General features: G+C 44.4%; 2 protein-coding genes across 5 annotated transcripts in view; one reads left to right on the top strand and one right to left on the bottom strand.

The window, feature by feature from the left end:
* The first annotated feature begins 58 nt into the window (after nucleotides 1–58).
* On the top strand, nucleotides 59–7,579 carry CHRNB1 (cholinergic receptor nicotinic beta 1 subunit). The gene is made up of 11 exons (XM_051995827.1): nucleotides 59–298; nucleotides 406–545; nucleotides 904–948; nucleotides 1,708–1,817; nucleotides 1,966–2,074; nucleotides 2,420–2,567; nucleotides 2,796–3,005; nucleotides 3,487–3,710; nucleotides 4,533–4,708; nucleotides 5,051–5,201; nucleotides 5,661–7,579. Exons 1-11 carry the CDS (start codon nucleotides 244–246, stop codon nucleotides 5,799–5,801), a joined length of 1,509 nt encoding a protein of 502 aa, XP_051851787.1. The 5' UTR covers nucleotides 59–243; the 3' UTR covers nucleotides 5,802–7,579.
* The window catches only part of ZBTB4 (zinc finger and BTB domain containing 4), a 21,202-nt gene continuing 11,746 nt past the window's right edge, over nucleotides 7,101–16,556 (bottom strand). For all 4 annotated transcript variants that reach the window (XM_051995818.1, XM_051995815.1, XM_051995816.1 and 1 more), the window contains exons 2-4: nucleotides 14,252–14,310; nucleotides 12,200–13,296; nucleotides 7,101–11,692 (exon numbers count right to left, since the gene is read on the bottom strand). In XM_051995818.1, coding sequence (XP_051851778.1) covers nucleotides 9,733–11,692; nucleotides 12,200–13,287 — 3,048 coding nt within the window. In that variant the 5' untranslated portion in view covers nucleotides 13,288–13,296; nucleotides 14,252–14,310 and the 3' untranslated portion in view covers nucleotides 7,101–9,732. The remainder of the gene's footprint in view (nucleotides 11,693–12,199; nucleotides 13,297–14,251; nucleotides 14,311–16,556) is intronic.

Below are 16,556 nucleotides of genomic sequence, written 5' to 3'. Positions count from 1 at the left end.
GTTTCAAATGGGAGAGGGTAGCTGAGCAGGAGATAAAATTACTTTTAAGTGTTAAGAGCAGGGGACAAAAGACAGGACAGAAAAAGGGAGAGAAGACACGGGTTTTAGAACTAGGGTCCCAGCAGCTGCAGGCATTTGAACAGGTGCACATTCCTAAACTCCTAGTCATTTCCTCTGCCACCGGATCCCAGCTTACTTGGGTTGTGAAGCCAGTTTAGGGAGAGCAGAGAGAGAGTGAAAAGCATGAGCCCAGGAGTGTGGTTGCTGGGAACCCTAGGGGTCCTGTTCTTCATGGACGGTAAATATGGGAACTTCGGGTACTGGGGTGAGTTCCTTAGGTTACTGAGAGGGGAGACTGGCAGGGATGTGTGATTGACTGGGGGGACTTCGTGATCCTGTTCTTAGGGGCAAGCGGCACTTCGGGCGAGGGTCAGCTCCTGGAAAAGCTTTTCTCGGGTTACGATAGCTCTGTGAGGCCCGCCCGGGACCCTGGAGACCGCGTGCCCGTCAGCATCGGCCTAACCCTAGCGCAGATCATCAGCTTGGTGAGCTAGAGGTATCGGGCTAGGGTTGGAGGTGGGGTAAAAGCAGAAGAAGGTACTCAGCCCAAAGAGGGAAAGATTTGGATTTAGAAACAGAACGCAGGAGTTCATGGGGGAAGGGAAATCAGGAGGAGGAGCTTAAGGATCATTTCTAAATATACGTAGAAGGGGTGGAGTCTGAAGCTGGCGTGACCAGTGATAAGAGGTGAGGCTATCTATGAAATGGGCGGTGCTATCGAGGCGGTTGGGGAATGGAAAAGTTGAGTGGTCAAGTGGAAAATAAACAAGGGGATTCTAAGAAGTTCTGAAGTTCGCCTTTATTGGTTCTCTTCTTTAGTCCATTCATCTCCTTCCCTTACAGAACGAGAAAGACGAGGAGTTAATCACCAAAGTGTATGTGGACTTGGTACGGAGTTAGACCGAAGAGGAAGGAAGGTTTTGGGAATTGACATAGTAGGGGGAGGAGGGCCTGTCCAATATCTCAATCGCCTCTTTATTAGCTTAGAGGTGGGACTCTTAACCTGTAGTCCACAAACATGGGGGTCCGTAGAGATATCTCAGATTATTCATAAAATTTTTTTTAAAAAATCATCTTCATTTTCACTGACCTTCAAATGAAATTGAAAATTACTAATGTAGGTAGCAAACATTAATCTGTGAAGGGGTCCATAGGCTTTACCGTACTGCCAATGGAGTCCATGATACAAAACAAGGTTAAGAACTTCTGCACTAGAATAGTCCAAGCATCCGACAGCTCCCCTTCTCTCTCCACCCCCACCAGGCCATTCATTCAACAGATATTTATTAAGCACTTAGTGGGCAATAGTCTTATTTATAGTCAGGAAATCTGAATCCAAATTCTGGCTCTGACACTAGTTGTGTCACTACATATTCAGCAACACTTCACTTCATCATCTCTGGGCCTGTTTTCTTTAAAAAGCGGATAATAATAGTACTTTCTAGCTAGCAGGATTGTTGTGAGGAATGGGCTTCATGAACCTTCAAGCTCCATATAAATGCGAGTTGTTAAAAATTACAGTGTGCAAAGTACTATACCTGAAGTTAGAGGAGACACAAAATATAGGTCCCTGTCTCCAAAAACCTTACAGTCTGACATAAATTGATTTCCCAACAAGCGCTAAACCATCATGCTTCACATCTCTAGGTATGGACTGATTACAGACTAAGCTGGAACCCTGAAGAACATGAGGGAATAGAATCATTGAGGATTGCATCGGATTCCGTGTGGCTTCCAGATATAGTGCTCATGAACAAGTAGAAGAAGGGGGTGGGGTGGAGTTGGGGGGGGGGCATATGATCACTTGGAAGTGAGGGGATGGGAACCCAAGAGACAGGGCAGGTGGGAGGGTCCCAGAGTAAAGACTATAAAAACATACCTGCTTGATCTGGCCTCATCCCTCAGCAATGATGGAAACTTCGATGTCTCTCTAAACATTCATGTGTTGGTGACTTCAGATGGCTCCGTGCACTGGCTGCCTCCTGCCATTTACCACAGCAGCTGTAGTATCCAGGTTCTTGACCTCTGGCCCCTTCTTCATTGAGTTAAACAATGATTCAGTAATAAATCTTCGATCCCTTCCAACTGACCTTCCCCATCAAATTGTAGTCTCCCCCTACTAACTTCAAGCCTTTCCCAAGGGCTATCTCCAATGAAGTCCTTTAGTAACCAAGCTCCCTGTCCCTCCCAATGATAGTCACAGTGATCTTCCCTAGTGCTTTACTTCTCTTCTTCCAAGTGACCCTTCTTGATGGCCCCTAGTCTCAGTGACCCAACCACCTCTCTTAGTAACTTGTACTTTTCCTCCTGACCAGTAGCTGGGGAATATCTCTTTGATACTTCTTCCCTCACTCTTCAGGTCACCTACTTCCCCTTCGATTGGCAGAATTGCACTATGGTCTTCAGTTCTTATAGTTATGACAGCTCTCAGCTCAACCTAAGCCCGGGGCTTGGTCTGGATGGACAGCAGAGGAGCGAGATCTACATTCATGAGGGAAATTTCATCGGTTTGTGCTTGGCAGAGATAATTAGGGAGGGATACAGTGGTACATGTACTGGGTACATGTATCACATATGCATGTGCATGGCCCATATGAAGGTACAACTATGATTTTCCTACTTAAATGAAACAGCTAGAACACACATGTTGGTGGGAGAAATCTAGGACACATGTTATGAAGTTATACAATTAAACCAGTTGTCATGGATAAATCTTTACCTTCTCCCTTCTCCAGAGAATGGCCAGTGGGAAATAATCCATAAATCTTCAAGACTGAATGGTCCCTCAGGAGAGGGGCAAAGAGGGAAGGAAGGAGAGCACCAGGATGTCACCTTCTATCTCATCATCCGACGAAAACCACTCTTTTACCTGGTCAATGTCATAATTCCCTGTGTACTCATCACTCTCCTTGCCATTTTTGTCTTCTACCTACCCCCAGATGCTGGTAAGAGGAATCTAGGAGTTGGGAGGAAGAGAAGAGATAGAAAAGAGTATTCGTGGTCATCTTGTCATATGTCACACTCCAGATTCTCCCCTTTTCCCAAATCAACCTTTCTCTCTCAAGTCTGTTCAAGGATCCTCTTTCTATACTCCAAACTCACAAATACTGTTTTCCCTCCCACTGGGTCAGCTTCTCCCACTTTGAATGTCCCAATGCCTCTCCACCATACTACCACTATTGGGCCTTATTATAGGACTCCACAGTTCTCATATTCCCTGTGAGACCAATGTTGCTTTCTTCCTCCCAGCTCTCTCAAAATCCCCTTCATTAGCATCCTTAGCCCAAGAAAGAGAAGGGAGAGAAGAGAGAGCTTTGAGTTCTTTTATATTGAAAATTCTTTTTTCCTTCTGGAAAATTACATAATTTCCTTGGGATGGAGTAGCCTAACCCAATTAATTGATTCCATCTCCCACTCACAAACTAGGGGAGAAGATGACACTCTCTATCTTTGCCTTGCTGACCTTGACGGTTTTCCTGCTGCTGCTGGCCAGTAAGGTTCCTGAGACATCCCTGGCTGTTCCTATCATTGTCAAGTACCTCATGTTCACAATGATTCTGGTCACCTTCTCAGTCATACTCAGTGTTGTTGTCCTCAACTTGCATCACCGGTCCCCTCACACCCACCAAATGCCCCTCTGGGTTCATCAGGTAAAGGGGACTCTTCCTCAGAGACAAAAAGTTACATCCTTAGGATTTAGCCATCCTCCTCCTCAATTTGTGTGAAGCCATGCAAGACAGTATAAGGACAGGAGGGCATCAAAGTCCAGCATCCAATTAATTTAAACAAGTAATCATTTTTACGCCTTTTGTTAGATAACAGAGGAGCTAAGATTTTTAAAATGACAAAATCCCTGCTCCCAAGGAGTTTATAATCAATCAGCAATCCATTTATTAAGCAACTCTGTCAAGCAGAGAGTGTCTGTGTCTAGGTGTTGAGAATACAAAACCAAAAACGAAATAACTCCTGTTTTTAAGTAGCTTACATTCTATATAGAATGTTAGAAAATAAATGGATGGATGGGGGAGTTAAATCATGTGGCATAAGGAATTTATGCTGGATGTAGGGGAAAAAGCATTGACCTGGGTTCAGATTCCACTTCTTGTCATGAACTATTCATGTGACTATTATATAAACTCCAATTCCTCATCTACAAAGTGAGGGGTTGGATTAAATAACCTTTGAGGGTTCTTCAGCTTTAAATATAGGCTATGATGATAAGAGATTTGGAAATGGGCCTTAGAAGAGTAAATTTTTAAAGGCAAGAGGTGAGAAGAGGGAGTTTTTTCAGGAATGGTGATAGAAGTAGAATAAGATTGGCTAGAATATGGAGTGGCTTGTCACTATGGTCAAGATCCTACTGTTCCTTCTGTTCCTCTCCCTCCACCCTATGAATCTTTGCCTTCAAAGTACAGAAAACAGCTTGGAATAGGCTGCCCTGGGGTTGGTTCTCACCCTCTATCCCTTTTTAGATCTTCATCCACAAACTCCCCTGGTATTTGGGTCTGAAGAGGCCCAAGGTAGAGCGAACATTGAAGCCAGAACCTCCTATCCTGGCACTCAGGGATTCTCAAGGCAGTGGCTGGGATCGAGCCACTGATGAATATTTCATCCGGAAGCCTCCAGGGGATTTCTCAAAAAGTAACAGGTGAGCCCTGTCCTGACTCAGACTTGGCAAAAGATGCTTAAAGTAGTTCATTAGAATCTGTCCGGAGAACCAATGCCACTGCCGCATGAAATCGTGGGTGTTGTAGTTTTTCGTGTAGGAAGGGCTGGCAAAAAGCTTTCTATTTCTTTTCATCCTCTTCGGACCTTTTGGGATGTCCAGAGCTCCTCGGCGAGAAAGTGGAAGGTCATTACAGGGATCGCATGGGTTGCTGAAATAGATCTCCAAAGAAGCGGGAAAAAGAGGCAGGGGCTGGGAAACTTCAGAAGGAGCTGGGTTTTGGGCAGCTGTCCAAATTAACTATACATACTTCCACGTCCCCAGGTTTCAACCTGAGCTCTCCCCTCCCGACCTTCGGCGTTTTATCAACGGGGCTCCAAGTGAGAGTCCAAAGCTGCCCTTGGAACTGCGGGACGTTGTGACCTCCATAAACTACATCGCTCGTCAATTACAAGATCAAGAAGACTACGAAGACGTACGTCTAGGAGGAAAAAGGGGATGGGGAGAATAGGGGATGCCGTGTTTCGTTGGTTTTAGCTCCTTACAATTTGATGCAGGGGAATTGGAACCAGAAAGTACTGGGCGCTTAGATATTTACTAGCAGTGTGACCCAAGTTAAGTCCTTTAACTTCTCTGTTCCTTAGTTTCCATCCGTAAAAAAAAAAAAAAAGATTTGGCGTCAAGTCCCTTTGAGTTCTCAATCCCCGGATTTCCTTTTCCGCGCCCCCCTCTCCTAGCAGCCCCCGCTGCTGACTTCTGATTCGCCCTCCGCTTGTCCCGAGGTCCCGCCCCTCCGGGGGGCTGGATTGTAACTGTAGGGGGCGGGGGAGGGGGAGGTTCCTTGCGGGTTGCTTCACCCGAGTTGGTAATCTGCGTCTGTGGTTGACTTTTCTTGTTTCCTCCCTCCCCCCCATCACCTGCTCCCGTCCCCCAGCTGAGGGAGGATTGGCAATATGTGGCTATGGTGGTGGACCGACTCTTCTTGTGGACTTTCATTATATTCACCAGCGTGGGGACACTCATTATTTTCCTGGATGCTTCCTACCACCTACCCCCTTCCGACCCTTTTCCCTAACGTTTCCTCTGAGCCCTCGAGAGTAGCTGGTGTGGAATCTTCCGCAGAAACCCAGTACCTGGATTGTCTTCTTTCTCCGTTTCCTTTGTCGTGATACAAAACTCCAATTTAAAATTCCTTACTGGGAAGTGTCCCAGCTTTTTATTTTCCCTTTTAAATCTTGTATGCTCTGATTGCAATATATAACTTTTATCAGATTGCCATTTAGACTTGTCTTGAGGAGAGTGGAGGACTGGGAGGGAGGGAGAAAAATTTGGAACTCACAATCTTATAAAAATGAATGTTGAAAACTATCTTTACATATAATTGGGAAAAATAAAATATTGGCCAAAAGAAAAAAAAATCTCATGCTCCCAGCCCAATTCCAGACTCTCTGCAGTTTTTCTTAATAAATGTTTGTTATATATCGTAAAACAAATGAATCTTAAAAAAAAAAAAAAAAAAAAAAACCTTTCCAAGCTAGACTGCTTTGGGAATGGATGATTTAAGCAAGTACCTACTTATCAGATGACTTTGAGTAGCACACAAAATTTTATTACATCCAGCTATGCCTGAAAATTTGCCATCATAGGCTTAGTCTTTTCGTTCTTGAAAGCTTTTCCTAGGTTAGAATTCTCTATTTACTATGGGCTCAGGTTAGGTGACACTAGATGGAGAGCTGGTGACAAAATGTAGGAGGGAATCCTAAGCCTTCTGGTGACAAAATGTAGGAGGGAATCTTAATCCTTTTTCAGTCTCATTTCTGAGGCTAGGATGAGGGACATTTACAGGTGAGAAGTAGGGAGATACAGACAAAATCAAACAGGGAGAAACATGGGAGAGAATAGGGTGGATCCTCAGACTAGGGGAAATTGAACCCAATTTCTTTTCAAAAAAGAGAAGATGATCCAAATACCAAAGTTAGATTACAGAGGTATAAGGGAAGTCCAGAGAATTGGAAGAGGGTGTTTTTTAATCCCATTTCAGAACCACTTTTCAGACGCAGCTAGGACTTCCCAATTCCCAGCGGTTTTAGAGACTGCAATGGTGAGCGGTATTTTGTCATCAAGAGCTGCTAGGAGTTGGCTGCAGTCAGCAATTTACTCAAGGTCTAGGTATGAAGGACCTGCATGGGAAGGACCCACAAACCCCTAGGAAAGAAATGGTATGGGGAGGCATTTTTACAGAGCAATCAGTTTTCCATTTCCAAGTAACTCCTAGGATTAGTGGGAAGTGTGGCATCTTCCATCTTCTGTAAACCCTAAATCCCCAGTCCCCCTCATCCCTTCCAATGGAAATAAGTGCAAGAGGCATCCCTAATACAGAGCACAGTCCATTTTGTCTGTTTATTCACCTAGAAGGTAGAGAATTGGACACACACAGATGTGGAAAGATAAATATAATCAGTTTTTCTAAGTCTGTTTCCTTAAAAATATAAAGCTAAAAAGTTTGTATTATCTTAAATCTTTCCTTTCTCTTCGCAGCACTGATCCAAAAGCCTTCCCCCTCTTTACAATGGCTTCCCTCTCAGTGAGGGAATAAAAGGGCTTGGCACAACAGGGATCACAATCATTTTCAATCTAAAATTTACAATATGTTATTTCCACAATTGCAAGATGCCTCATTCTAAAGAAAGCCCTTCCAATTTCCTATGATCTTTGTTAAAGTTTCAAAATCCTAGAAACTGGATTTTCTCAAATAGTAACATTGCCAAACCTTTAAATTCTTGTACTTTTAATTCTTCCATAATCTCTGTTTGGAATGTCAATCTATTTTGAAATAAAAATTATCTGATCGTTTCTCAAGAGTCCCGAATTCTCTTTTTTCTCCCCTCCTTTCTCTGGAGAAGGGTAAATATAAAAGTGGAGAAGGGAGGGAGAGGCCCTTAGTGCATCTCCTCTCTGCCTCCAGGCATTCTTCAGTCTCTTGTGATTCCCATATATACTTATACACACATACATTATATATATATACACACACATTATATGTATATTTGTGTGTAGATATATATTTTATTATGTAGTTTCCCACAGTTTTTCTCTAAAGTGCCAAAAACAAGATCTTTTGGGGGGAGGGGAGAGGGGAATGTTTTGATGTATTTTTTGTTTTTTCCTTAAACATTGGGACTTGGTACATTCAGGAGGAAACTCTTTTCTTGGGTTTTGGTCTAGACCAAAAAAAAGTGCAGAGAGAGAGGAATGATATTCAATATAAGGGAGTGAGGCAGGCCTTCTCTCCTACCCCAATGCCCCTGATCATTTTGCTGTAAGGGAATAACAAGCAGTTTGGGAACTGGGGGAAGAATTCCCATACTCCAAATTTACCTGCCTCTAGGAGTCATTTTGACTTTCGCATTTGAGTATGCTATTATTATTATCACTATTTTCATATAATCACTATTATTGTCACTATTATCGTGACCCCTGATCAGTTATTGGTGGTTGGGAAAAATTCTTGCCATTTTAAGTAGAAAGAAGCTTTTGCTTTTTTCAAATTACTTCACACCCATCAAACTTACTCCCCTATCTGACTCTCCTTGTTTTGTTTTCATTTAGACATGGGTAGGGGGAAGTTATCTTTCACCTAATCTTAAGACAGGGGAGGCTCAATTTGAGAGGTGAACAGAAAGAGGGTTTTAGCTCCAGTTCCCTAGCATGGAGATGAAATTTAGAAGATTATTTTTCATGGGCTCAAGGGATTAGGAAATAGTACCCATTTTCCCTACTGAGAAGGAATAGGGCACCCCTCAATGGGGTATCACTAGTGCAAATTAGAAGTTTGGGGGCTACTTGGAGGTCCCTTGTTCCCCCCATCCCTTAAGGGTAAGGTGCTCTTTTGGATGGAAAGGGATCTCCATATATTGGAGTTGGAGGGGGTGCTTTAATATACAACCTGGGAAATAAAAGACAGTTCCATTTGGATCCATACCAGTGTTTGTGGATATAACATTAGGAGAAATAGAGTTGAAAGGGCAGGCGGGTATGTGCAAATTTTAGTACCTCCCATACCCCAACATTACTCCAATAGTTTTCGATATTTGTTCTGATCTGGGTGAAACCATCACCCCCCAAAAATGGAAGTGATTTCTATTATTCCCCGCTCCCCCCAATCTGGCTGAGCAGAGAGAGCCTCCTATATAACCCAACCAGCAACCAATTCTTTTCACTTGAGTATAGGAATGACCAACATTAAAGTTGGGGGACAGAAGAACATGACTGTTGTTCTGGATAGGGAGAAAACATTGCCCAGCAGCACAGGAGTTATTTCAGAAGGTCCCTAGGTGTGTAGATGATGGGTATTACAATGGTTCTGGTGTTGAGCCATACTACCCCGTCAGCTGTACTGGAGTGGGGAGGGGAGAGGTAATGGAATGTGCTGGGGAAAAGTTTTTTTTTTTTTTTTTTTTTTTTTTTTGTAGTGGTAGGAAGGAAACAGTACAGGGAAAGTAGGTTACAAGGTAAGAGGTGGTATTCCCCCCTAGATCTAGAAACCACAAGTGGCATTTCTGAGGAGGAATATATGTGTGCGCACACACACACACGTCTATGTACACACACATGTATCTATGTCACTCCAGGAGCTAGGGAGCTGGGTAACTACATTAATACTGAAAGATACCCTTCCCATAGGGACTACCCTGGGCTGATATGGTAAAGCAGGTGGGGTGGGGGAGGATTTGGAAAAGAGGAAAAGAGGTGGTGAGACTCACCAATCATCACTTTTCTTGAAATGGGAAAATTGCTATAAGCCCCAAATCAGTTTCAACCCAAGAGATCTCAGGAATCTTTTCCCCTGCATTCCTCTCATATTAGCAGTTATAGCACAGAGGCTACTAGAGATCTCCAGGGGACTTGGGGGACAAGCTAGGGACAGAAGGCCAGGAGCAGAAAGAAAGAGGGTAGGTAGAAAGCAAGGGTGGTTTCTGGTGGAAGGGGCTAACCAAGTAATGAGTTCATCCTACATCTCCTTTCTGGGCCCTCTCAATTCCTCCTCCACCCCCATCTCCCTTGGGGGGAACTGGTGAAGGCATCGACTGAGGAAGAGGGGGGGTGGGGGGTGCTGCCCGAGGATTCACAGCATAGCTGAAGACCCCAGGTAGGAAGGGTAGAGCACCACCACCCTTCTCATCAGGCAGAACCATGTTGAGGGCAACTGGGAGTGCAGCAAGGTTACTGAAGTTGTAAGGATAGGCAGCAAGGAGTTGAGGACCATATACCAGTGGGTAAGATTCAGGGTAGAAAGTGACTTTGGCAGGTGCAGTCCCTTCTACACCCTCCCCAATCAATCCCTCAGCTCCAGTCTTCTCCCCCCGACCTGAAACTTGCTGCTTATCTTCAACCAGGGCCAAGGGGAACTCTTGCACTGGAGGATAGCTCCCATCTCCCACTCCTGGGGGTTCTTCTCCTCCTGAGATAACAGGATCCTGGAGAGAGGCAGCCTCAAGGCCCCCACCACCAATTCCCCCTCCTCCACCAGCTTCCCCACTGGATGATGACACCTGCATTTCCTGAGGGGCCTCTTCCTTTACCCCACTGTCACCTAATCCCAGTCCTGACCCAGTCCCACTTCCTCCACTGCTCTTAGAATAGGCAATAACAGGTGTCGGGGTACCCCCTGGCTGCTCCCCAGTGTGCCTCTGCCCATGGCGGCTCAGGGCAGCTGCTGTCTTACACACCTTTGGACAATGAGAACAGGCAAAACGGGTCAAAGGTTTCCGGCCAGCCCGGGGTCCCTGGGTGCCCCCATTACCATGGGCTTCCTGGTGTTTGTGCAGCTTCCTTAGAGCTGAGAAAGCTTTGCCACAGTCTCCACACTGATGTTTCCACTCACTGCTGGTCTGTTCAGAGGGGCTTTCAGTGGATCTGGACTCCTCCCAGGCTCGTCTTTCAAACTTCCTTCTCCATCGAGAGCGGCGGCATTTGGAGGTCCCACTACTGCTGCTGGTCCCGCTACTCCCCCCACCAGTGCCAACCAATTTCCGTTTAGGTTTATAGGAATAGTATGGCCGCCAGAGTTGGTCCTCACTCCCAGCCTCAGTCTCTTCTTCCTCCTCTTCTTCCTCCTCTTCCTCCTCCTCCTCCTCTTCACTGTCCTCTCCTTCTTCAAGGCCACTAGCTTCTCCAGGATGGAGGTCAGTTTCAGAAATTCTTCGAGTGACAATAGCTTCCTCACCTATTCGAACTGTGATCTGGCACAGTGGTGGTGGGGGCTGGGGTTGGGAAGAGTCTCCACCCCAGTTGAGCCCCCCAGAAGGTCCCATCCCCCCCCCACCAGCTGGTTTGGCTGTGTATGTCAGAGTCTTTCCTGCCCGGAGATTCCTACCCTTGTTCTCTTCTGCAGTAGCCCCTGGTGTGGTTGTAGCTGGGGTGGATGGTGTTGCTGTGACCACCGCTACTGCTGGCTGGGGTGGAGGGGGATGGTATTCACGTTTCTTAGGAGGCCTTGGCGGAGCTGTATAGGCAATCACTGAGGCAGCCTGAGCTCCAGTTGTGCCAGTCGTGCTACTTCCTGTGCTGCTGCCCCCATGTACAATTACTGAAGGGGCTGGATGGGCAAAGGCAATGACAGAAGGTAGGGGGGCAGGGGTGGGAGGTGGAGGAGGGACAGGTGGGGGTGGGGGTGTTGTGGGGAGGATGGGGGGGATAGCCGATGCAGATGGAGTGGGTTCTGGTGACAAAGGGGCAGAAGCAGGGGTAGAGGGTGCTCCTTGGCTATAAGTTTTGTAGGGTCGCTTGGCAGACCGCATGGGGAGAAGGCGATATAGCTTGAGAGTATTCAGCTTGGGTTTGTAGCCACCATTGGGGGTCTTCTCACTGGCCAAGAGGCCTGGGCTGATACCATGAAAAGCTCGCTGGTGAGTCTTCAAGTTGTAATAGGTGACAAATGTCTCCCAGCAGAAGATACACTGGTACCTAGATAGAGGCAACAGGTCAACAGGAAACAGTGTTACATGGAAAACAGGTTCAGGTCATTTAACCCCAGAGGTTAGGATTTCGGATTTCATTTTTGTCTGAGCATACTTCTAGCTGTGTGGAACATTATCTCATGTGGAACATTATCTCACAGGGTTATCAGATTCTAAAATCAGAAGGGACCTTGGAGACCCCCTTTATGTCCAATTCTTTCATTTTATAAAATACATACACATACACACACACACACACACACACACACATCCCTAAGGCTTTGAATCCAGGTCTTCTAAATCCAAAAAAGGCTCTCTTTAAAAAATAGAATCTTAAAAAAACAGAACCCCCAGGATCTCAGAATTCCTGATTAGAGAACTATAACCTCTGAGCTGGAAAGTAATCTCATGGTTATATAGGCTGAGCCTCTGTCCTGGAAGTAGAAATATAGACAGCTTCAGGTTTCTTTTCCCTAGCTCCCACCCCCAAGATCTGAGGTTCCAGGTAACTCACCTCCGTTCACCTGTGTGCCACACCTCATGCTTGGTCCGATATTCAGCCAGGGCAAACACCTTTTCACAGTAGCGGCAGGGATATTTCCTCCTCCATGAGTGCACATTACTATGCCGCTTCAGACTTGAGAGTGTCACATAGGAGCGTTCACAAGCCCCACAGACATACAACACATGACCACCCACTACCTTCACCACATGCTCTGGACCCCCTCGAAAACTTGTGCTGGAGGAAGCAGATGAATTTCGGATTGTTTCTGGGCTCTCTTCCTGGGAGCCTCCATCCCCTTGCCCACCTGCTGTTCCCCGAGCCCCTGTCCCTCGCCTACACTGGGCTTCATGTGTCTGCAGCCGTTTAGCATGGATAAAATTTTTCCCACAGCGAGGGCAGGGAAGAGACCGCCGGGGAAGGGAAGTCTGTGATGTAGGGACTTCACTTCCACTCCCCTGCCACTCCTTTGAAGGACCAGTGGCAAAACTATTAATCTCAGGTGGAGCTGGGGGTGGTGGAGCAGGAGGAACCCAAGCATCCCCATTTTCACTGAGTCCCTGAAGTCGTGAGATCCCTAGGCGCCGTCCCAAAGCCCCAATTTCTGCCATAGCTGCCCCGTCCCCACCACCTCCAGGCAGCGCCAGTCGGGCACTGTAAATGAAATTGAGGACGTCGGAGAAGGCGGCTGCTGGGACTCCTGGCAATTCTAGAACCCGGGGTGGGTGTGAAGCTGTAGGGGAGGAGGATGGTGGAGGTGGAGAGGAGGAGGAAGAAGAAGAGGAAAAGGAAGAGGAAGAAGAAGAAGAGGAAGAGGAGGAAGAGGAGGAGGAAGAGGAAGAGGAGGCGGAAGCAGAAGAAGCAGAAGGGTTTGGGGCAGGATCCCTTGTCACAGGTGGCAGTGGTGATGGAGCTTGAGCTAGCAAGGCCTCTCTGAAGAAGGGGCTGGAGGCAGCCAGGACGCTTCGATGAGCAGGGAATTTGGTGTCTCCAGCAATGAGGGTGACGTCACAGAAGAGGCCACGGAGACGCTGTTCATTGAGTTGGTGCAGCACAGCTGGGGCATGGGACGGGTCTGTCACCTCTGCAGGAGGGGGCATGGCGCCAGCCTGCAGAGGGAAGAGGGAAGGGCAAAGAAGATTCAATCTAGGGTTGAAGGAAGCTGTCCAGAAGGTTTTGGGACAATGAGTGAGAGGATGAGTTAAACCAGAGAGGGACAGGATACCAGGGGATCCAGGAATGGAGCCAAGGGTGAGGAGATAGCAATCAATTGTAATAAACTGGGGAAATTAAATGTCAAGAAGAAAGAAAGGTCAAATTTAATGGAAAAATAAATTGGGAAAGGTCAAATGTTGTGGATCAAAGGGCAAATGGGAGAGGGGAGAAAGTTCCCTGAAGTATCTAGTCAAAGGTGAAGAATCAAATTTCCAACATTGGGGGGTCCAAGAAACCAAAGTAGACAGGCTGATGGTTACATGAAAGTCAAAGGTTAAAATGCAGGAGAAATATGATTTTAGGATTTAGAGCTGAAATAGGGACTTGGAGATCTAGTCTAACTCCCTTATCTTATAGAAGAAGCTCAAAGAAGTTAAATAGTTTGCCCCTGATCACACAGTTAGCAAGCGGCAAAAACAGGATTTGAACTCAGGACTTTTGACAAATCCAGTATTCTTTAAATATTTAAAATATTTAAATGCAGTTATTAAGATGTTTGGTCAGAAAGAGAGGGTTTAGAGAGGCTAAGTAGTTGAAATAGTCAAGAGTTCATGAAGTCACAAAGGATGAGGGTTCAAGGAGGGCAATGACAATCAAAAGCCATGGAGGTCATAGAATAAGGGAAAATCTGAATACCTGAAATCACAATTATTTGGTGACAGAAATAAATAAGAAGTTTCAGTGACCCTCCTCATTTTGTATAACTCTCTAATCCTTAGACAAAATACTCATTTGCCCATTTGGCACAGTGTTCCTTGCCTAAATCAATTCCCTATCCAAATTCTAGATCTTATACCAGGATTATATGCCCACTTCTTTATCTTGAAACTCCCCCATCATAGCCTTTACCTGAGGGAGAGGTCAACATGGAGTGAAGGGGGTAGTTCCTTCAGCCTGGTCTCAATTTTCTGTGGAAAAATAAACAGATGAAAAATCAATGGAATCTTATGGAAGATGACAGGGGAGCAGAGAATGAAAGAGCAGAAGCTACAGAATGGTGAGGGGAAGAGGTGGTCAAAGTAGACAGGCTGGTTCATTTGTGAACTTTCATTTCTACAAAGGTAGCTCCAGCCAGGTCATTTGCATAGCGCAGTTTTATTGGCTCCAAAGAAATAAGACAATTAATTTGTAGAGTCTCATTATTAATCCAAAGTTTTGAAGACAGTTCCTTTGCATTCTGTAAAATTACTGGTCTAAAGAAGTCTAGTCAATTAATTCACATATTACCATCTCATTGCCCTATAATGATTCACCTATACAGCCCAAATTGAAATTTGATTTTCACAATGCTAACAAGTATTAAAGATGCCTTTAATATAACAGGTTCCTTTAAACATCAAAGATGATTGATAATCTTTTCCATAGGTCCCTTCCAGTTCTAGAATTTTATGGTTCCAGATTTCACTTGACTGATGTTTCTCAATACCCAATTATGAGATTTAAACCTGCTGTCCACATAGACCACAACGCTAGAAGCTTTTTCCACCATAAAGATTTTCCTAATAGGGCAATCAGTAAATTTCAGTTTAGGTCACTAGTTATCTTCTACTCTTCCCAAAGGTACAATTTCAAGACTGATACAAGCCTGGTTCTTACTCCATTATCAAATACTCTGATAGATTTCACACACATGCAAGCCTATACTCTTTATTTCATAGAGATATAGGAGAGGAACATCAGAGTAGAAATTATAAGATTTTGGGTTCTAATCTTGGATCTGTCACTTATAACATATTATTATGTTTATATAGTGCTATAAGTTTTGTAAAGTGTTTGCTTAAAACAACTGAGAGGTGAGTAGTGCAAAACATCATTCCTATTATACAGATGATAAATCTGGAGCCCAAAATGGTTAAACGAGTCCTCCAAGTCCACACTTAAGACTGCACCAAGGTCCTCTGACAGGAATTTTAACTTTTCTTTTGATAAACAGCTATATGACGTTGACTATACAAAATGAAATAAAATCTGCCCTTACTACATCAAGATTCCATGAAAACTTAGATTCTGTGAAACTTAGAGCACTACATAAACTTGAAACATAATGATTCCTTAATGTGCTATAACACTTAGTATGAAAAATGCTTTCATACAAATGATCTTATTCAATCCTCACAAAGAAGGTTATTATGTCCATTTTACATATAATCAAACTGAGGCCTCCAGGATCACATACCTATTAATTGGTAGAATTCTGGGCTAGAATTCAGTCCAGAGCGCACACACACACACACACACACACACTCTCTCTCTCTCTCTTTCACACACACACACACACACACACACACACACACACAGACTCTAATACATACCACCTTTATACAAATATCTTTTGGAGGTCTTTTAGACATCCTCATATACAACTTCTCTAATATACATATACACACTTAAAACACTCCCTGAATACAGTGGCTTGCAGTTTTTTTTTTTTTGCACATTTGTTAAATTAAATATTAAAAATGAGAAACTCCTTATAAAACATACACACACACACACACACACTCTTTCTCACACACACTCTTTCTCTCTCTCTCTCTCTCTCTCTCTCACATCTTCTCATAAACAGCCTAGTCTTCCCTGCAAAAACATACAACTTTCAAGAGAGACATATCACTTTTAGATGGGAAAAGAGACAGAGATGCAGTGAAAGAACAGGACAAGAAAGAACAAGCCCTATATTAGTAGAGTAACAGCTAGAGACAGAAGCACTTAGGTATATCAATATTAGATAATATCTTTGCAGGCAAAGATTGCATATTATATACCTTTATATTTCTCTTAGTGCCTAGAACAGCTTAAGCTCTACACATCACATACTTCAAAAATGTTTATTGAATAAATGCTATATTGACTTGGAGATTCTTATGTTACAAAATGTTCCATTTGACCTTCACTAACAATTCTGTGAGACAAAAGTAGTACATTATTAAACCCCATTTTACAGATTAGGAAACTAACAACTGGATAAATTAAATGACTTGGCCAAGGTCACAGATCTGGTACATGTTAGAGCCATGACTAAAATCCAAGTCTAAATCTAAATACAGTAGGGGAGTTTTTCACAGAAAAAGAATGTGTGAGTGCTTATCAAGTCTATCTTCTCTATATTCCTTTGGAAGCAGATATTACCCAGATTTCCACCTTATTTAAATAG

This window comes from Antechinus flavipes, chromosome 4 (genome assembly GCF_016432865.1).
Source record: "Antechinus flavipes isolate AdamAnt ecotype Samford, QLD, Australia chromosome 4, AdamAnt_v2, whole genome shotgun sequence".
Lineage (NCBI taxonomy): Eukaryota > Metazoa > Chordata > Mammalia > Dasyuromorphia > Dasyuridae > Antechinus > Antechinus flavipes.
The sequence above is the reverse complement of the archived record's forward strand: the minus strand, read 5'-3'. Positions and strand labels throughout refer to the sequence as shown.